The 23,408-nt window shown below is 38.6% G+C and overlaps 1 protein-coding gene across 3 annotated transcripts in view; it reads right to left on the reverse strand.

The window, feature by feature from the left end:
• The window catches only part of LOC131041249 (uncharacterized), a 106,410-nt gene that overhangs the window by 24,097 nt on the left and 58,905 nt on the right, over nt 1–23,408 (reverse strand). For all 3 annotated transcript variants that reach the window (XM_057974276.2, XM_057974275.2, XM_059207490.1), the window contains one exon: nt 198–488. In XM_057974276.2, coding sequence (XP_057830259.2) covers nt 198–488 — 291 coding nt within the window. The remainder of the gene's footprint in view (nt 1–197; nt 489–23,408) is intronic.

Raw genomic sequence — 23,408 nt, forward strand, 5'->3', positions numbered from 1 at the left:
AAATGTAGTCACAACTTAATATTAACAAAATACAAGTTATGCTATAAATGAGTTCAAAACTACTGTGTGACAGAACTTCATTCTAGTCTAAATAAATAGATTGTGGCAGATTCAGGATACAACACTCAAAGAATAAAGTCAACAAAATCTTATCTTCTTGCAACACAAACTTATAGCTCCTAAGTATGTACAAATACCTCAGGTACACTAGATCCAGGAAAAGCACGAGCTGCAATAGTTGGATCTGCAGCGCAAAAGCAATATTCGAGAGTTTTCCAGTATGCATCCAATGCATCCCTGCTGGAGAGGACAAAGTCATGTCGCACCCTTGGTCTAAGGTCGAAGACATTCGCAGTCAATGACGGAACCGCACGAGGTACAGGCTCTTCAATGTAAGGTTTGAGTTCCATAGCATATGTTAGAACAGCCTGGGGGACTGCATCGCCATCGTCTTCCTCATGTCCCTTGACCATCACAAGCCGAAGCAACTAGAAGCATAAACCATTTCATTATACACATAATCAGATAGCTATTTATCAAAATAATATTTGACTACTCACAAAGATGATGGAGCTATCATAAGAATACAGGCTTAAAGTAATCAATTAATCCATGTGATAATAAGCAATATATTGTGTTAGTAATCATAATTTAGCATTAAACAAGTTACTAAGCATATGGATGTAGCCATGTCGTAGTTCTAAGTAGCAAGTTACAAATGGCACTATCTTGGTGCATATGTGTATGTATTTTAAAATAAGATATAATTAGATGCTAGAGAAATAGACCCTGGTCTCATGTCAACATATTTAAATTAGAGGTCAATGTCGTATTTTTCTCTAGTTATTTTGCATTAAGAGTGATAAACACACATGCACATATGTGCAAATATTTATGAGAAGTGGCAATAAGAGAGAATGGCTAAGAGTTTTAAGATTGAAAAACTAACCTTAAACCATTTGCCATACTTTCCAGAATTTTCACACTCAATGAGTTCTCACAAGATTCACCAGATTCTGCAGTAGATGAGTAGCTTGAAATTACTTATGAGAAATACATGCTGCAGAAACTCAAGAGTTACTCAGCTAGGCTGATAGGAGAACTCAGCAGCTGCAGAGATATCTGAAAACCCTTATATTTGTCATTTTTGTCTTCAGCATCTTGAGTGATTGAAAAGATTTATTGATGGTTGCCTAAAAGTGATGTAGTTATGAAAACTGCCATGCACCATGAAGGTGCATGTAAGATTTGACAATGGAGATAGCCACCCAAGATGAAGAAATCCTAAAGGAAAACTTGAAAGACCAAAATGATAATGTATAAATTGTATTCCAATCGAAAGATGCAATAAAATGTGATACAAGAGTACATAAGGGGGGTATATGTAAAATACACCACCAAAAGATGTGAATGTACAACCAATGTGGGATAAAGGAGATGTAAAGTACATGTGTGCACAACATCTCGACCAAACTAGGAAAATACAAGTCACAACGCACATGATACAAATACAACCTACACAAGTAGATATCTTCCCAAGTAAGATCATCCTAACTTGGATACATATAATGCAATAAACTAAATTCAAGAAAATAAAATAATACATGAATTCCCCCCATAAGAGCCGCTTAAGTGTGTATCTAGAGATGGATAAATGGATCGTACTAAATATATAACCATTATAGATACTCGTGTACAAAATTGCCCCCCCCCCCCCAAAAAAAAGAGAAAACCCTTAAGAAAAAGTTCCCTCCAATCAAAGGATGAAGAGATAAGGGTTGTGTGAGGGCACCCCTCCCTTGAAGAAAGTGTCTTGTTCCCTCAAGAGAGCTTGCAAATAATGAAACTTACTCTTAGTGAAAGGTTTGGTGAAAATGTCTGCAACAAACTCTAGTATAGGACAAACTTCAAATCAATGACCTACCACTATATCAACTGGTTGATGTAGTGCATATGGATCTCATTGTGTTTGGTTCACAAATGATGAACAAGGTTCTTTAGAATCTACATGATACTTTGGTTGTCATGAAAGATGACTAATGGTCAAGGAAATGAGATACCAAACTCAATAACAAAATTCAAAATCCAAATAGCCTCAATGGTAGTATTAACGGGACCTCAATTCTCAGCCTCAATCAAAGAAAGAACAATAGCATGTTGTTTCTTGCTTTGTCAACAAATGGGGCTAGAAACAAGGTGAAAGTTGTAACCAAATGTGGACTTAAGATCATCAAGATTGCCAACCCAATCAAAATCCATATATTCAACTAGGTGTAAACTATACCTATGGCATAGTGAATCATTTATTTGTGGGTGCCTTGTATATAGAGCAAGAAGTGTTTGGCAACTTTCTAGTGAAGCTCATGTGGTTCCTACATAAAGCATCAAACCTTATCAACTACATATGAAATGTCACGGCAACTGTGAATCAAATAGATAAAGTTACCAAGAAGTTGACAATACAATATGTCATAAACAAGTGAAAGGGAATATAGCCTCAAACTTAACTCCAAACAAAAAGGGAGATGATATAGGCTTACAATCAGCCATGTGAAAGTGAGTTAGAAGACCAAAAGCATACTTAGGCTAAGCAAGACTAATCCCAAAAGAAAAATAAGTGATCTAAATCTCAAGAAAATAGAGCAATAAAGCCACGTCAATCATGGAAAACCTATCATGTCAAGCCAATGATGGATGATGAGCTCCCTAAAATGATCAAGTCATCAACATTGAGAACTAGAAACAAGTCATCTTGTCTCAAGATGTAGACATTCACATTGGAGTGACATTTTAAGAATATGACCAAGAGAAAAAAGTTGCCCATCTTGGCATATCAAGCCCAAAGAGCTTATTTGAGGCCACAGATAAACTTCTTCAATCTACAAACTAATGCAAGAGGAGAATCGTCTAAATCATCATCATCAATGAAGGAATCTATTGTGGAGGAACAAGTGCAAGAGAACAAGCTAGGAGAGCTTTCCTCAATGTGAACATTCCAATCAATGAAAATGTCATGTGTCTTGAGATCCATTGGCTTGTAACCCCTGAACCATCAAGATATCCAAAAAGGATGCAAGATTGGCTTTGAGGTTCTAAAGCCTCGTGTTTCTTTGTAGGAATATGTTCCCATGTGTTGTGACCATTTCACACATCGCCCCATTAAAATGGGGACCCCCCTCTTTTTGCTTTTGTTTTGCTTGTTCTTCTCTCTGCTTTTAGGATTTTGAGTAAGTGAGTGAGTCGTCTGGACTAGGGTTAAGCCTTAGGAGTTGCCTTTTGATATTTTCAAGCCAAGTCTAGTCTAATTTTGAAAGATTATTAAGCATCCTCACGGAGATTGCAATTTTGAAATAGGATGAGCCTGCCAGGAAGTCAAGTATGTCTCAGGATGGGTCCAGTTAAGATTTTGAGGGCAAATTCAAGTTAGGTCTAAGGGTTAGCATTTTAATGATGGAATTATACATTTTGTCTGGGCAAACTCTAACCAAATTTTGGAAGCAAGGTAACCGATTCCTGGACTTGAAGATGACTTAGCCTTGCATGATGAAGTGATTTGAAGACCTAATTTTTTGATATTTTGGCTTATAAGGGCAAAATCGCTCCTGTCCCTCTCTCAGGGACCAGAGCGATTTTCTTCAAAGCACACCTTCTTGGACATTTTTGGATTTGGACTTTTGTTCATAGCTTGCAAAATGATGGTATTTTCCCCAGCAAAGGAAATTTGAGATGAAAATTATAAAGATTTGACCTTGAGGACCAAAATCGCTCCTGTCCCTCACTGAAGGACCGGAGCTTGTTTTTCAAAGTTGCACTGTTCTTGCAGGATCAAGACAATTTTATGATTGGAAGAGATCAAGGAGGGCATGTCTTGTCCATTGAATATAATTTGAGTAATCGACAAGCAAGGAAATATGCTAAGATGACAAAATCGCTCCTGTCCCTCACTGAAGGACCGGAGCTTGAATTCCAAGTTTGCCTTATCCTTGCAAGATTTAAATGATTTCGCGATTTGAGAAGGACAAGGAAAGTATGTTTTGCTCATTGAATATAACTTGAATGGACCACAATGGAGAAAATCGATCCAAATTGGCTAAGGCGATCCTGCCCCTCTCTCAAGGACCAAGGCGATTTTTAAAGGAAGCTCTTGTCCCTCTCCAAGGGACCAGAGCGGTTTTCCCTCAACACAAGTTTTTGGCAAAGGAAAAGCAAGTTTTTCGTTTGAGAGGAGTAAAGGAAGGCATAATCGATCCATTGAAGATAATTTTGAAAGTTTGCAAAACACAAGTGGAGCCTATAATGGCCAAGGCGCTCCTGTCCCTCACCCAGGGACCAGGGCGAAAAATACATTATCAAGTCTTCCCTTCCAAATTTGGTCGAATCCAGGCCAAGGCACATGATGGCGATGATATTTGGAATGCTTCAAAGAAGAACGAAGTTGCAAAAAACCACAAAACTTGATGAAATTGGCTAAGGCGCTCCTGTCCCTCACCAAGGGACCAGAGCGAAATCTTCAAATTTGCCTGATTGCCTAACATTTTGGAGTGCTACTTTCGTTGCAAGACTCAAGATGGATTAAGGAACAATGTTTTACGCCTTGAAGATAATTAGATATTGATATGATTAAGGATTTGTGCCATGGACTAAAGATCGCTCCTGTCCTTCACTGGAGGACCAGGGCGATTTCTATAGAATCAATCATTCCTTTCCAAAACCACGTCAAGGCGAGATTATGCAAAGTGAGAAATATCTTTAGGAAGATAATGAACAAGGAATTAACCTAAAAATCAACAATTTTAAGCTCAAAAGCAAAAAATCGCTCCTGTCCTTCACTGAAGGACCAGGGCGAATATCCTTGGAAGAGCTCATTTTGTCTTGGAGAAGCGAGTTAGGCATGCATAGAACAAACAAGGAAGATCATTGATTGCCCTGCAACATGAATTGGCGATTGGAAAAGACAAGGACCAAGGGCAAAAGGTAGGATCGCTCCTGTCCCTCACCAAGGGACTAGGGCGAAAATGTTTTAAGATACACTCCTTCCAAAGATGGAATAAATCAAACTCAAGATTCCAAGCGAAAAGGCCATTTTGGACGTCCAAGATAAGACTTTGAATGTGAAAAGCGAGAAATACAAGGCCAAAATGCATGATCGCTCCTGTCCCTCTCCCAGGGACCAGAGCGATGTTGATAGATGTCCCTTATTCTTCCCATGCTTAGGCGCCAATATTTTCCAAATTACATTAAAATGCCAAATTCGCTAAAAACGTGAAATATTTAATTAAGTTGGCATTTAATAAGTTCGCATGGGCATTTAATAATTAATTTAGGCCTTTTAAAAAAAAAAATCGAAATTTTAATTGCAAAGGCATTTAAATTAATTATTATTAAATTAAATAAAAAGAGAGCGCTTGGGATATTATTTTTTTATAAAGGTCGGCCTCCTCTTTTATTTAATTTTTATTTATTTTTTACCTATTTTCCAAGTCGGCCTATGGGCAATTGCAATAGTAAGCGCCTATATAAGGGAGGTATTTTGATGCATTTTAATCCATCATTCAATCATTTATTTAAATGCGATTTGGAGAAGCAATAGAGGTGTGAATTTTGATCCAAGAAGAAGTGCGAATTTCAATCCAAGAAGGAGTGCGAACTTTGTTGGAGGTTAGAGGTGGAGCGAGTTTTCCTCAAGGCGTTGAAGACCCAAAGGGTGGTGAAGTTGATGAAGGAGGCGCATTTGCTAGAAGACTTCGATCTTCATTTTGCCTAGCGAATTTCTTAATTTTTGCATCGTTTTTTAGAGCTAGTTCTCAAAGAGAGGTATGGCAAGATCTTCCTTGTTCAAATTTTGAAATTTTGAATTTCCAATTGCATAGTCATATTTAGGAAATGATAATTCAAAGACTTATCATGAAGTTTCCTAAATTTAAAACTTAAATCCAGTCTATATTTCTACGTTCCAAGGTATATTGCTCATTATGAAATATTGTGTAGGTGTCAAGATGGCGACCCCAAAGGCAGGAGCATCCACCAGTCGTCCAGCCCTCATGAAGGAAGATCAAAGGAATGAAGAAATGGAGACCAAGATCGTGTCAAAATGGAGCAACATTGGAGATACCAACTTGGGAAACTTCAGTGTGAAGAAGTTTCGAGAGGTCCCTTATATTGGAAAGCCATCACCTGTCGCAAGGAGAATAATTGAAAGTGGCATTATCAAGGCGGCCGGCTTCACTCCAGCAATCCAGTGCCATGAGCTGATGATTGAGTGTGCTCGCCATTATGACCCACAGTCAAGATCGATCGTATCCAAGGACGGAAACACTTTGGCTTATCTTTCAGAGGAGGCTATCAGTGAAGCTCTCCATCTACCAGAACATAAAGATATGATTTACAAAAGCTTGGAAGGAGCTAGATCCATGTATGAAGATGATCCAGACACTTGCTTGAGCATCATCAACAAAAATTGGTTACTCAAAAATCGTCCTCGCCTGAGCAAGATTCCCAACACACCACATAGGATCGACTTCCAGGAGGAGTACAGAGATTTGATAACCTTACTCAATCGAGTTACAGGGGCTCCTCAAGCCTTCTATTTTGAGAAGTGGATGTTCTTCTTCATCCAAGTGATAGTTCAAGGAAAAGGAACAATTCATTGGGCTAGAATCATTAGCCATTGCTTGGATGTGCAGTTAAGAAGACTGAAGGCTACCAAGTCATTCCACATGAGCTCATACATCATATATGCCTTGATCAGGAGTTTTGAATATGCAGGACTACCTCACAGAGGAGTGATTGGAAGAGGACCTGGAGAAGTCAGAGTTTGTGACTCTTATGTTCATTTGCATCATCCACCAGGAAGTAACTACAAATTAGTCAATGATACTTTCACAATGAACATCACCAGGACACTGCAAGGCAGGATTCACAATCGGCTATCTCAAGAGGCACAAGAACTTGTAAAGAGGTATGGTGTCTGGTTTATCCAATTTCAGAAGTTTACATATATTAGAGTTCATGGGTGTCCTTCACCTCCATATATGTTGCCAAGATATCCGACAGACCGGATAGTACTACTTGAGGTGACTAGGCAGTTGGCAGCTTATGCAAAGGCATTCAGACATAGGCATGGAAATGGAATTCCTGTACCTATCATACTAGGAAATTCAGTAGAGGTATGTCCTAATGCTCCAGCTTTAGATGATGCAGAAAGAGAGTTGGCCTTATATTCATTTTCATTCTTTTCATTAAGGGAGAATTTTGATCCTTATGGGTATATAGAAGAGACAGTTGGTAGAAAATACAAGCATGAATGTCAGGTAGAGGACTTTTGGATGAATCTCTCAGATGATTTAGAAGTAAAAAGAAAGATGCATTCCAGATTGCCTTTGGATTTCATCAGGAAATGCAAAGTTTACAGAGTGGCCGATCAAGCTCAGGACAGTGGCAGGCACCTCCAGTCATCCTATGATAGAGAGGACAAGGCAGTAAAGATAGATTGGAATGAACCTGAGGTTGTGGACTTAAAAGCTTTGATGGCCCCAGTTTTGTCCTGTACTCGCAGATGGGTTGATGTGCAACATCAAAAGTTGAGAGAGCAGAACATAGCTATGACTTTTACTTTGGAGGAAAGATCGGCAGAAGGAGGAGCAAGCGCAAGTGAAGGCCATCCTCATCCTAGAAGCACAAGCGAAGGCAATCCTCACCCCAGGAGCGTAAGTGAAGGCAATCCTCATCCTAGAGGTGCGAAGAGGAAGGAAAGACCTGAGAAAAGAGAATCTTCCAAGAAGAAGCAAGAAGCCAATCAAGATCGCTCATCCGGCACATCTTCTCGACAAGAGAAGAGGACACTTGAAGTGGAGGAATCTATGGAATCAATGGTTCAGAATGATAAACATGAAGAAGGACAGGCATCTCAACGTTCATCAAGTCAATCTCCCCAGGTCAATGAGCTACATGAAGACAAGAATGATGATGAAGCGACATCTCCTCTCCGAAAAGAAGAGCCACTACCTAAAGAAATACAAGTTAGAGAGACAAGGTCCGCCATTCCAGATTGGTTGAAGGAGAGACTAACAAGGGTGATTGTGATCGAAGACGAGGATAATGTGATTGATTTAGATAGCCTTGTTGGAAATCCTCAGGGAGTAACAGAAAAGAAGAAGGCCACCAAAATGTCCAAGATGATCAGAGATGAGACAGGGTCCAGGAAGTTGCAGATAGCTACACCGGCAGTGGACAAGTACGAGGGTGAAATCCTTGCAGAAGAATATGATGTAGAAACCGTTGAGCTTGGTCCACTCACCACCGAGCAGGCAATGGATGAGGCAACTGATTCATTTGAGGCGCTTAAAGATAAACTTAAGGAAGAAATGGAAAAGAATAGAAAACTTGAGAGAGAGAGAGGTGCTTGGAGAGGCTACTTTAGCCACCTCAGTCAGCCTTTGGAACGTCAGGATCCAGCAGTATCTCCTGTGCAAGCACTTCCCCTTGAATCAGTTGGTGAGGCAGAGAGAGTTAAGAGCTTGGTCCAGCTTATGAGCTCTTGGATTGACAAATCCCATACAGTTGCCGTTGAGTTTGCAACAAGAATGATGCAGACCATTCATCGGGCTATCCACGTCCTTGAGATCATCCACAACCTAATGATAACAATAGCCGCCTTTGCTCATACTAAAGATGTTATCATTCCTGTTCTTCAAGTAATTAGGCAAACACCAAGGAAGACCTTAGCACAAGAAAAGATAATGGATGGAGGAGCTCATAATTTACTCCAGTGGTCTACTTTACTCCAGATGAAGGAAGTTCTTTTCGAGGACACCAGCGCCAAATGCAATCAAGTGGAGGAGGTCATCCATCCAATCCAGGACAAGGTGTTTGGGGTTTTATGTACTATTCTTGGCAGAAGGATCGAAGTTGAGACAGATGTGGATCTTCAAGAGTTGGAAGAAAGGGTCAAGGTCATCTTTTGCAAAGATGAGAATGTTATTACAGATGAACAAAGAGATCAAATGTTTGCTACTATGCTCTTGATTGAGAAAATCAAGGAACTCGAACCTGAATGGGACGCAGCTCTTCTCAAGGCCTTTGATCAGATTATTCACTTGGAGGAACGAATGAGGAATCTTCCTGAGATTCCTATTGCTGAGATTGAGGGAATCGTGTCCAGATTCATTGCATATGCTAAAAAGGAGCATTGGAAAGGGAATAAGGTTCTAGAAGAGAGGTTGTTATAGATGACATGGCACCTTAATTATCATTGGTCTATGTTTCCTAGATTTTTGTGCCAAATTAAATATTTGGCTATGCATTTAATATTGTTCAATAAAAAGGGAACTTTTGTAATAAAACCCTAATTAGGGTTTAGGTGTCAGAATCTCAACCGTTGATCTTCTTTTGATCTGAGCCGTTCATTGTAATTGAGGATGCTATATATACCCTCATTCATTTTCATTTTGGAATTAGAAATAGTGAGCAATAAGAAATAGTTAGAAGATTAGAGCTTTTGGAGAGAAGAAAGTTATTTTGTAGCAAGATTGAGTTTTGAAGAAAGAATTTCAAGCAATTTTTGTCTATTTTGGCTTTGAGATCAATAAAATATTGAAGTTATGGTGTTTTACTGCAATTCTTGTGGCTATCTTCATGGTTGTTTACTTTCATGAATCATTCTCAGTCGAAGTAGTATTTAAGTTTGAAGGACTAAGTGTTGGGTTTGATTTTGGTGAGATTCACGTTCCAAACCACTAGCTTCTTACTGATTGTAGGAACGCCTTGTGTGGTCGACTGGAGAGACTTGAATTGCTTAAACCTTCAATCGTCATTGAGCATTGGATATGTGCCTTTGTGGTAGTGTCTATGATCCTTGATGAATTGAAAAATCATTTGTTACCTTAGAAGATCGCATCAATTTCAGTTAGGTTGTTATTTCATGGCAATATTGAAATTGGTAGAATCTTGCCAAGTCTAGCCTACATTAGGTCATTCTTAGGATTAGATTAGAATTTATCCCTTGCAAACCCTACCTTTTGATCTTTTTGAGGACTTGTTAGTGTAGCGTCCTAAAATTGCGACACTTGCAATTTCGACTGCATTTGGGTCTTCACGATGGCGGCGCAACGTTGAACCTGAATGGAGACCCCGAAACCTGTTTACAACATCAAAAACTGCATTTTCTGCACCCTGGTCTGATCCCTCCTTGCACCCTGCTGTCCCGGGAGGTGGGACCATGGCGCCCAGCGCCCTGGTCCCTGGCCCTATTTTGGGCCCGGTCTCTTGTGGGCATCGGGTCTTTAAGTTTGCAAATTGGAAAATAATGTTTCCTGGTCGGCCTAAGGTCGGGAAAATCAGTCTATCAGCCCTAATTGACAAATATATAAACTACTTTTCCTCTCCCATTTGAGGAGGTCGGAAAAAAGGAAATAAGCAAGAGCAAGATGCAGAAGCGATATTCACACATTCAAGCATTCAAGCATTCCTTCAAGCAATTGAGCATTCTAAGTCTCCATTCAAGGCTAAGTGTTGCATTCAAGACAAGGATTCAACCATTGAAGAGGAGATCGCATACAACATACAACATACTACATACATTACACCTTCGCATGTAAGAATACAAACATTCTTACAACAAGGTATCAGTACTTGTTTACATTACAAACATTTACACTTACAGCATTCTCATTTCTTGGTTAATTCCAAAACCGGGGTTTGACCTAAAGGCAAACCCCTCATCCCTACCCCCCCAATCGTCCTCTCTTTTCTGTGTGTAGGTTGCAGGTACACGGCTGTAATTGAAGATCTGGAATCCTTGTGCAGAGACGAACAGATCCCCCTTCGTTTCGCGGATTTTTCGGAGGACTGTGTGCACGCCGGGCGCCATCGTCCCGTCAACTTTCGCTCAAATTTGCAGAACAGCACCGTCTTGACATTTTACTGCTAATTCCAGGTCCACAGCTTCATCCCATATCCCTATCTCTGTTTATAAGCGAATCTTTCCTACTTTACATGCATTCCTAGTTCAATATTTCTATCTACATTCTTTACAAAAGAGGGTATCCTTGATGTCTTAACCCTTGAAACTCATTTAGAATCCAATCTTGCATTGCGTGGGATTGGATCTTGTGGGTTTCAACCCCTCTTTTGAATGTAAAGTCTCTCCTAAGTGAAAACCATCAACCCTAGTGACTCTCCCTTCTCTCTCCTTGGAGTTGGGGAGGGGAGAACGACTAGGGTTCGATTTTTCCGCTTTACATTTTGGTGAACCCGACGTGAACATCCTCATTCTGATTATTCATGGTTAGATCTGAAAAATTTGCTTCCTTAATTACATTTCCATGTTTGATCTTTTGCAAATTTTAGAGGCTAATTGCATAAAAACCCTAAAATTTGTGGAATGTTTAATTGTTAATGCTTGTTTCAGATCTACCCTTCTATTGCAAATTGTCAATTCATATTTGTGCTTTAATTCTGAAAATTAAGTGGTTAAATGTCAAAACCCTAATTTTTAAGACCTTCTTGATTCAACCTTTGACTGATAATTTCACTAATCAAAACATCTCCAAATTGGTTGTAACTTTGGATTCCGCAATAAAATCACAATATCTTTCATCCCTGAAAAATTTGGAAAAAAGTTGCGAGGACCGTGTGCACCCTGAGCGCCTTCGTCCCCGACATTTTTTCCGAAATTTCGGGAGCTAGATCTTACTGTATTTTTCTGCTAAAATCCAGAATTTTGGCTGATTTTATCAATTTTAACACTTTCAAAATTAAAGTCAAAGTTGGTCTAGCGATTGCTTGGATTGAGGCTTCTAATCATTCAAAAATTGTTGAAATTAAAATTCATATCAAAATTGTGTTTCTTACAGTCCTAAATCTGAAAAGTGTGTTGGCATTCATTCGAAATTTCAGTGCTTTATTCAAATTTTTGCAGTTTGTGACCTTTGAAATTAAGTGTTTAATTGCAACAACCTTGATTTCCACTTCCAAATTCGAATTTTGCATGAAATCGAGTCAACTTTTAAATTTCGAAACTTGCATTGCTTTCAGTATTCCCTCTAAAATCATAAAATTCAAAATTTCAGTTTCCCCCTCTTTTTCAAAATTCAAATTTTACATTTTTCAACAATCTTGGTAGGGTTCAATTTTGAGATTGCAACTTTAATTTGGCCTATCTACAGATCATAAAATCACTCATTTTTTTCAGATTAGCTTTAAAATCATCATAACTTTCATCCCTAAAAATTTCGAAAAAAGTTGCGAGGACCGTGTGCACTCCGTTCGCCACGGTCCCGGACATTTTTTCCGAAATTTCGGGAGATTGTCCTGATTGCATTTAACAGCTTAAATCTAGGAGATTGGCTGATTTTATTGAAATTTGCTACCTCTAAAATTCAAAATCTTCTCTCTCTTTAGTGCATGAGTTTTACAACAATAAGCCCTACTTACACTATTCCTGTTAGACGAAGCCTTAGAATTAAGTCCTTCCAAGGTGTAATTACCGAGGAGATGGAACCTAATTTGAATGGCCTTTTTAACGAGGACATGGGTAACTCCTCTAATCCTCTTAATGATGAAGAAGCTCTCCATGAGGTTTCTGTAGAACAACTTTCAAAATTGGATAACCAATTTGATGATTTTCGACAATGGATGTCTCAAGAATGCCCCGATAGTCAAGCTCTTCCTTTAATTGAGGGTCTAAAATGTATGGTTCAAAGTGATAAGAATGGAATTGATATTTTGCGTGGTATTGCACACATTGTGGATTCGAATGTGATGCCGATGAAAAGTTGTGCCGAAACCTTAGGTTATACACAACCTCCTACTCAAGTTAATCATTCTATTCCTTTGACAACTCCTATTGCTAGTATACCTACTTTTACACCAAACATAATGACTACTTCAATACAAGACATTCCTCCTATGATCACCAGTCATGGGGGCAATCCCTCTTCTTCAATCAACCCTCTTCCTTCATTCAATCCAACTTCTTCATTCATTCCTTCAATGAGTGTTCCTATTATATCTCCACAAATAAACATGACGCAAGGGGGCAATTCATTTAACCCTTCCATTCCTCCTTGTAGTGTTCCTCCTTTCCAATCATCTCCTATGACTAACTATCATAGTGTCCCACCACCTTACTCTCTACCTTCTTTCAATAACATAACACCTCCATCACAATCTAACACATCTAATATGAACTCTTCGACTGAAGTGACCATTAACAATCTTGCACAAACTGTCTCTTCTTTACAGCAACAAATTGCCTCTATGAATCAATCTAAGTTTAGTGTGCCCACATTTGATGTTGCGAGCCCACTTTCTCTTGACATTGTTCGAGCTATCCCCCCTAAACATGTTGAAATTCCGCATTTGGAGCTTTATAATGGTAAGGGTGATCCTCTAACACATGTTAAGACCTTTCAAACAATATGTACTGATTTTGCTTATGACCAAAGGTTGCTTGCAAAACTGTTTACTAGAACATTAAGAGATAAAGCCCTACAATGGTATTGCTCGTTGCCTTCTTATTCTATTACTTCTTTCGAACAACTTGCAAATGCTTTCATTCAACAATTTCAAAACAATATATGTCCTAAAGTTACTTTGATTGATTTAATGCAATGTAAACAAGGTGTTAAAGAAAAAGTGACTGATTTCATTGGTAGATATAAGCATTTGTATGCTCAAATTTCTTTTCCAGTACCTGACAATGATATTCAAAGAATCTTTATTTCTAATTTACAAAAAGATATTAGAGAAAAACTTCTGTTTTCTGAGTTTACTTCTTTCCAACAGTTGTGCGCAACTCTTCACAATTATCAACTGACTGTGAGTCAAATGGAACAAGCAAGTCCTATGGCTCCGAGTGATAAGGGTGATAGTAGTCAACAACCATTTGGGAAGTTTAAACCGAACAGAGAGTCTATTAAATTCAATGAAAACATCATCAACAACAATGTGAATGCGGCATCAGGTGTGCCTCCTATTTCTAAGTTTTTCAAGAAAGAAAGAAAGTTTACTCCTTTGAATGAATCATTGCATAGTATTATGAATAAGTTATTGGAACAAAATGTGCTTACTCTTCCTCCTATAAGGCAAATAGATCCTGCAAAGATTAATTCACCCTATTTTGATAACAAATCTTTTTGTCAATTTCATCGTCATCCTGGGCATGATACTGAAAAATGTTTTGCTTTAAAGGGTAAAATTCAAGATTTGATTGATAATAATACTATCTCTGTTTCTGGTGTGAATGATAAAGGCAACACATCTGTAGCTCCTCCTAACCAAAATCTTCAGATTTTTACTGATCCATTGCCTTCTCATACCTCTAATGCGATTGATACTACTGATTCCTCTGTCTCACCTGATGATCTTGTGTCCATGACTCCGAATGTGATTAACTTTGTAGAGCAGCAAAAATTCCCTAAAGAACCTTCCATCACCTTTGATTCTAGTGAAACTATCAGGGCACCTGATGGTCCTTTATATATAGTTGCAAAAATCAAGAATACACCTTGCCGTGGAGTGCTTATTGATCCTTCTTGTATGGTTAATATCATTACTGAAGAATTTCTTTTTACTTTGCAATTGAATCAAGTGATCTATGATGAAACAAATGTGGTTGTAAAACTATTTGATGCATTTTCTTCTCCTGCAATTGGTTCTATTACATTACCTATTGAGGTCCATAACAAATCCCTTGATGTGGACTTTGATATTATTCCATCATCCGAACAATTTCGTGTGAAGCTAGGCTATCCTTGGCTATCTTCCATGAAAGCTATTGCTTCTCCTATTCATAAGTGTCTGAAATTTCCCCATAATGGTGAAGTTGTTACTGTCAATCATAGTCTCTTTAAACCAGCTGAAAGAACTTCTAGCGTTCCTATTGATTACTTTTGGCCTAAACAATTCCAATCTCTTCCTCGGCGAAGTGATCATCTTTTTAAATCTTATCAAAAGTGGAAAAAAGATATGATCCTATCTCTAAGTGAACCTAGAACACCCAAACTTGACATTCCTATCGTTCTTGAGAAGGAAGTTCTTCCTTTGAAAGATAAAACTAATGTCTTTCCTCAAGAAGATTCTCAACCCATCCCTATGAATGTGATTATGCCTATATCTAATAAACTTCCTTAAAGTAGACCTATACCTCCTCGTCATGATGGACTTGGTCTCCTTCCTAAACCAAGTATTTCTCCCTTATATGGAGCAGTTCCTCCTCCTTCCTCTTATGGAGAGAAGAGACCTTCCTCTTCTCCTATTATTCAACCTAAGAGACCACAACCTAAACACCCAAGTGATAAGGATGAGAACATTCCTCCTCCTCAATCTTCTCAACTTCCTACTAAGACTAGACGGAATCGTTCTGCACATGAACGCCGACGAAAGCGTCGTCTTAGAGCTCAGGCAGCTGCTTCTCAAACTTTGCAATCCCCAAAAACAACTTCAGCCAGTATTATTCCATTTTCTCCTCAGCCGACGATTGAGCCGAAATCTCCTAAACATAACATGCATGATGGTTTTGATCCTGTGCGAGTTAAAGATCCTGTTTTTATAAATCTTGATGATGATATAGATGAAAATGTTATTCATGATGAAAATGTTACTCCTGTTCATTCTGATAGTGAATATGAATATGTTGATGTTGATAACCATCTATCTAACGAATTTTCTAAAGCACTTATCCTAGCTCCTAGACAAGAACACCGTGGCTTGGGATATGAACATAGCCCTTGTTTGGATCTTGTGATAGCTCCATCTGCTGTGTTGGATGTTCCTCCTCTAGCGTGTTTCCTACCTTCCCGAAATATTGATCAGCAAGATCAGGGGGTAGATGACGTGCTGGACTAGTTTCATTAGCATAGCAGACTCTCTCCTCCTCTCTTGATCTCTTTTGTTACTTCTTCTATGTGTTATTCTCATTCTTCTATTTGTTGTCCTTAGTGTTGTCTACTTGAGGACGATGCAAAGCATTGAGATCTCTTTTGGTCTCTCTCATGTTGACTCAAAAGACACATGTGTTCCCTTCTTCTAGGTGACCTTCCTTGATTGGGGAATGAAGAACAATTATGCATACATATATATGATATACATGAATTATCATACAGCATACTGACCCCAAGGAAAGCGAAGTCACCTTGTGCTTTGTGTTTTGTGTCTATTATCCTTGGGCTTATCTCACACTTGGGGGCTAAATCCTTGTGATAACGTGCTCCTTTCTCATTTCTTATATGTATCACTACCTTAAAGCAATCACCCTCGGTGAGGCGTGTGCGATCGTTTTAACGTAGGGGGGCATACATCCCGTTCATATCTTTTCAAGATACTTGAAAATTTCTTGACAAATTTAGCTTTGCCTTGAAAATTTTTGATAACTTTCTTGCATGGCTCATAGTGAGGGAACCTTACTACTAACAGTCATGGTTCTCCCTCGTGATCTTCCCTTTTACTTTGTCAATCGAAGTCGTAAGATCCTTAGTCCACTGGGGGCTTGGTGTATCTTGCCTCCTTGACGTGGTGAAAGTTTTTCAATGTTGTTTCCTTGTACTTTACCGGAAGTATGAGCGTACGCTTATACTCCCGCTAAAGTGGGGGCTAAATGTAGCGTCCTAAAATTGTGACACTTGCAATTTCGACTGCATTTGGGTCTTCACGATGGCGGCGCAACGTTGAACCTGAATGGAGACCCCGAAACCTGTTTACAACATCAAAAACTGCACTTTCTGCACCCTGGCCTGATCCCTCCTTGCACCCTGCTGTCCCGGGAGGTGGGACCATGGCGCCCAGCGCCCTGGTCCTTCAGGACTAGGGCGCCCAGCGCCCTGGTCCCCCAGGACCATGGCGCCCAGCGCCCTGGTCCCTGGCCCTATTTTGGGCCCGGTCTCTTGTGGGCATCGGGTCTTTAAGTTTGCAAATTGGAAAATAATGTTTCCTGGTCGGCCTAAGGTCGGGAAAATCAGTCTATTAGCCCTAATTGACAAGTATATAAACTACATTTCCTCTCCCATTTGAGGAGGTCGGAAAAAAGGAAATAAGCAAGAGCAAGATGCGGAAGCGATATTCACACATTCAAGCATTCAAGCATTCCTTCAAGCAATTGAGCATTCTAAGTCTCCATTCAAGGCTAAGTGTTGCATTCAAGACAAGGATTCAACCATTGAAGAGGAGATCACATACAACATACAACATACTACATACATTACACCTTCGCATGTAAGAATACAAACATTCTTACAACAAGGTATCAGTACTTGTTTACATTACAAACATTTACACTTACAGTATTCTCATTTCTTGGTTAATTCCAAAACCGGGGTTTGACCTAAAGGCAAACCCCTCATCCCTAACCCCCCAATCGTCCTCTCTTTTCTGTGTGTAGGTTGCAGGTACACGGCTGTAATTGAAGATCTGGAATCCTTGTGCAGAGACAAACAGATCCCCCTTCGTTTCGCGGATTTTTCGGAGGACCGTGTGCACGCCGGGCGCCATCGTCGCGTCAACTTTCGCTCAAATTTGCAGAACAGCACCGTCTCGACATTTTACTGCTAATTCCAAGTCCGCAGCTTCATCCCATATCCCTATCTCTGTTTATAAGCGAATCTTTCCTACTTTACATGCATTCCTAGTTCAATATTTCTATCTACATTCTTTACAAAAGAGGGTATCCTTGATGTCTTAACCCTTGAAACTCATTTAGAATCCAATCTTGCATTGCGTGGGATTGGATCTTGTGGGTTTCAACCCCTCTTTTGAATGTAAAGTCTCTCCTAAGTGAAAACCATCAACCCTAGTGACTCTCCCTTCTCTCTCCTTGGAGTTGGGGAGGGGAGAACGACTAGGGTTCGATTTTTCCGCTTTACAGTTAGTTTAGAGAAATCTTGTTCCTAAAGCTCGGAGGACGTAAGGCCCCTTGATGAAACAGTATTCACAACGACCACTGGTGCTTATCCACACGTAGAGACCCTACATAAAAGAACATTGGAGTCACCCTGATTGATCCTTTTTTGCGACATCTTCAGCAATCAGAGGCTTTATTCAAGAGAGGATAAGGTACCCTTGGGTATTTTATTCTGTGTATGATTGTGTACAAAATACACGTCAACACCATGCAAGGATGCAAAAAACTCAAAAATCCCATACAATCATTTCCTACCACACCAAGCTTCAAAAGGAGTGATACCTTTCAAGGCCTTATGAGGAACCTAAATGTGAGCAACATATTAACAGCTCCAAACCATAATTTTAGAGCTAAAGATCAAGCATGAATCATGCAGCTTGCCATCTCCTTCAAGGACATGATCTTCCATTCTACAATACCATTCTATTATGGTGTGTATGCAACTATATGTAAAAGATCAATCCCCTAAAGAGTACATAATTGTTTAAATTTGTGATTCACATATTTTTTACCATTATTAGTGCAGAGAATCATCACATACTTCCCAAATTGCTGCTCAACAAGAGCCTTGAAGTCTTGAAACGTTTCAAAGACTTCACCCTATTGATGAAGTAGACCCATGTCTATCTAGAAAAGTCACCAATGAATGTGAGAACATAGCAAGCCTTGTTGAAAGAGAAAGACGGAAAGAGACATGTTAGATCATTGTGAAACAATTTGAAGACTTGTGAAGCCCTCCAAAACTTTCCTTTGTCAAATTTCTTCTTTGGGTGCTTGCCCATTACAACCTAAACATGCACCATTAAAAAAGTTGATACAAGGAAGACCTATAACCATATCCTATGAGCTAAGCTATTAAAAATAGCAATAGTTGAGAGGGACAAACCACTCATGCCATAGTTTGCTCACTGTATGAAAATGAGTCAGCAATGCAATAGGAGAATTAAGCACAAAGTAGAAGAATGCATATAGCCAAGTTTGATGGTCAACCTTCCCCATTGCAATCAAAGAATTATCCTCAAGATCCCAAATCACAACTAAATCTAGAGTGACTCGACCTTCCTGTCATTCTCACGATGAGTGATCTAGAAAATAAAAAAGAAGGCTAGTAAACAAATGAAGTACACAAAAGACATCCTCAAACCTTCATCCATGTCAATCTACTATCGTGTATAGATCAAGGTTCCAAAGAAGAAAATTGTTCTCAATCAAAATCCATGTGGTGTGAAGCATCAAAGTCAAGTATTCAAAACTTAAATGAGTCTACTAATGTAACTAATGTCTTTCCTCTCCTGTTAGCTGACTTTGAAGAAGTAGATGAACCCTGTCAAAGAGAGGATGGCAGAGTAACGTGATTCTTCTCAAGAAGATGTTTCAACACATCAATCTATTTAGGGTGACATTAATTCTCATCATGACCAACTTTCTTGCAAAAGAAACAAGTTGGCCTTTCCTTCTAAAAATCCCCTTTCATAGAAGACGATTGTGATTTTTCTTGTGAAGAAAATGAAGGCTATTCTCTATCATTTCATGACTTGTACTTATATTGCTTTTGTTTCTTATTAGGATTACTAGACCCTTTCTGACTCTTTAGTTGACAAGCCACCAATGTTTGTGATTTGAATGGCTTGAGAAGACCCATTAAGATTAACTTTTCAGATTCCTGCATCAGAATTTTTGAAAATGAACCAAAAGTGCCTATAATATATATCTATTCTATGGTCATCTACTAGGTTTGAGAGCTCGAAACTAAATGAAACATATTGAGGACCAAGTTTTCTTAGTAAATTGAAAATCAATTGTACATCCTTTTTATCAATACTACAACCTTTGAATTCTACTCTTAGATCATTGACCATAGTTACATAATCTTGAATATTGTCATAACTTTTAGGGTCAAGGTTCATCAAATTATTATCTATTTGATAGCACATAATCTCATCAATTTTGACCATTCGAATTTGCATCATAACTCTTTAGGTGTTGTACACTTTTCAATGTGAAAAAGAAGATCAAAGAGACAAATGTACATAAATATACAACAACTCTTGTATGTTTAATGAGCCATGCAATCTGTTTTTTAGTTTCTATCAGTTCTAGAAAAGATTCCAATATATAAGGGGAGTACCCTGCATTCATTAAAATATTCCATATGTTTTGCTTCCAAGTTGAATAGTTGTATGGAGTTGAGGATCTTAGTATGACCCATAGAAAATTTAGAAGAGCACAAATAAGACTCAAAATAGAAAAAAAGAGCACAATCACATGAACACTCCCCCTCAAATTACTCAATCAAAAATTCATCCCAACAAATTTGATAGTGGCATTTTATATTTAGAGTTTTTGCAGTTTACACTTGTTGAAATGCAAAGTGGACTTGATTTCAATACTTCTATAAGTGCCAAAAGTATGCTATAATGCTAAAGGTATAATTCCATATAACAATGAGTACAAAATCATACACTTTCAAAAAAATTGTACCTTCAAATGGAGCAAAAGGTCTCAAAACAGAAACTGCTCTGAACAACACATAAAAATCTGCAAATTCTAAACAAACCATGCATCAAATTAAAAAAATATGTGCACCCTCACAAAGGAAGTTGTAAACTCAAGATTTTCGCCCTTGAAAATCCAATTCAAAATCCAAGAGCTCAATGGTGAAAGAGACCAAATCGAAGGATTCAGTTGCTAACACTAGCAAACACCAAATGATGAAAATGAAATATGCCCAATTGATAGAATATTCCATTCTGGTTACACGACTACTATCACTTTGCTAAGAAGCCACCTATAAATTTGGCCTTTGCACAATAACTTCCTTCCTTATCCAAACAAGGTGAAGTGGTTTGATGATAAAAGATGATAATACCCTAAAACCATAGTGCAATATAGGCAAGATGTAGAAAATCTACCATGGTTTGTGGAAGCTATGTCACATTATAAAATCATCTTCATGCCACATGTCAATCAATTAGGGCAAGACATTCTCTACAGGCCTAGGGTAAACTGCTCAAAATTTGATAAAATAACAATTGATCTACATGTTTTTCAGCCTTCTTAACACAAAGGTGAACTCTAATTTGATCAAAAATGCTCCAAATTGATGGTGACTTGCTAGGTATGGTAAGCACCTTCCAAACAAAACCCTTTGTAGATTTGGCCTCTGTAGTGTCGTAAATTGTTGACCTTAACAATTTCACACTAGGTTTGGGACCCATTTTGGCAAACGTGCCTAATTTATGTGTGATTGTGCCTAGTTTTGGGACTTTCCATAAACTTGGTTTATTCCCCTATTCTTACCGCCATGCCCCTGTCCAAGCAAAAGGAGCTCACCTTTTCAAGAATGAATGTCGGCTTTGCAAGTAGCAAGAATTTACCTTGCTTCGTCGACCTTCCCTAAAAGATTATTTTGAAAAGGTGTGAGTTGCAAATAAATACAACTCTCTTTCTCATTTCAAAGTCTAGCAAGTCTTTCAAGCAAGCATCCCAACACTCTAGCAATCAAGCACATATCTGCAATTCAAGGAGCATTCAAGCATTCAAGTCTACTACAACAATCATGATCAATTGCATTGTGTTTCGTCATGTTGAAAGCATGCACTAACATCTTGCATTACTTCACTTCATCACATTGAACCTTGTGTAGGATTCCATGAAAGGGTTTCACACTTGAGGTACTATCTTGTCAATTCAGCATTTAATTACTTGTTTAGCCTCTGTCCTTGCAAGGGAATGCACTTAGATCTCATCATTTGCCGTTGTGGAAGTGAAAACACTAACACAAGGTTTGACTTAGAAAAACCCCTAAATAGTGAAACACTTTTCCTCGTTTATCGTGTGTGCAGGTGCAGATCTGACAACAAGAAAGCTACATGAAGACCAAAAATAGGCAATGACAGATTGAGACATACTAAACAGACAAAAAGCCTCAAACTAGGGCATCCAACATCTTCATCCTACCATTTTGAGCTAGATTTCTAGGAGACAATAATACAAAACCTCCTGATTGCATTTTTTATTGTCTTCCGAAGCCCCCAATCTTTAGGAAACCTCTCACTTGTACTTGTGCATGCTTTTACTTGTATGTACTCTATGGAATCCTTGTGCTTGTGCATCTTTCCAGGAATCTTCCACTTGTGCATACTTTGGGAACCTTCCAGGCATGTTCATATGTCAAGAGCACTTGCTATGATTGTGCTTACACAAGGAATGTAGCATATACATTGAAGCATTATCAATCATTCAGAAACTGGATATTCTCAGTATCTTGGGTGCATTCTACTCTTTTATTGGTCTTCTTAATTCTTATTGTCTGCACTTGTTCTTGACATGCATCAGAGCCTTTTCTTTGGTGCTGATTAATCTTGGTAGCTTGCTCATTTGTAGTGTTCTCGTTTTTTAAGAGTTTCATGGCATAAGCCTTATACCAAGCCACTTTCATAAGCTTTAAATCAGCTATCCTGAAAGTGGTTTTTTTGCATCTTGCCTATACTACACTATGTTTTGGGGTATTATCATCAAGCTTTTAATTCATGCTAAATTCATATTCTTTTGAATTACCTAGCATTGTGGAATATAAGGGGATACCATATATTTGTTTGCTTGTGGCTAAGTGATCTTATCCCTTTTAATTCAATTTTGAAGTATTTAAAGAAGCAAGTTAAGTGTTAGTTTTAACACTTTCAGATTAATATAAACTCAGAAAACCAGAATTTAGTTTCTAACTAAATTGATTAGATGAAAGATTTATAGTTTTCCAGATTTAGGCATAACAAAGAAATGAACAAAATAAGAACAAGACACGGTTACCCTGGGAAAACCTCCTAGGAGGAAAAACCCAGCTGGAAAAGATCCTCAGATCTGATTATGAATTATGTTCATATGAGGGTTACAACACTTATCTCAAGAACTTGAAGGTGTTTGTACTGAGGACTGATAATGTCTTCCACAAAACTGCACTTTCACAAGCATCAAGTAGTCACATCTGCACCTTTAACCCTTCCAACAGCAATCAGGTCCAAACCCTAGGTTGGTAATGTATGAAGTCTGGTCTTTGATGGACAGCAACCTTATCCCTTAGTTCGCTCTCTTCATTAATGAATTTCGCACCACAACTGGCATGTGTAGTTCGCTGATATGACAGGGATAAATCCCTTTAATTGCAGATGTAGTCTTCCTCTTGAATTCGCATTGGTCGACACATATATTTCGCATGGATGGAAAACCTGAAATAAGCGAATGATAGGGCGAAGTTGGAGTTTATTTATATGGGGAATAATAATCTTAATCATGTCGGCTTGCATTATGATTTAATGACTTTAATTTATTTATTTAACCGAAAGCATTAAGATAGGGTTGGCCAAATACATGGTGGTGTGTTGGCTTGAGTGTAGCATGGGATCTTCATTTGATGCCATGAGGTATGGGGCCCAGCCCTACACGTTGGGAAAGGGGCTGGCCCCCTTGGGCGGATTCCAATGTTGCCCATGGCAATTGGAATCCGCCATCCCTAATT

The sequence above is a fragment of the Cryptomeria japonica genome, chromosome 6 (genome assembly GCF_030272615.1).
Source record: "Cryptomeria japonica chromosome 6, Sugi_1.0, whole genome shotgun sequence".
In the NCBI taxonomy this organism is placed as follows: Eukaryota; Viridiplantae; Streptophyta; class Pinopsida; order Cupressales; family Cupressaceae; genus Cryptomeria; species Cryptomeria japonica.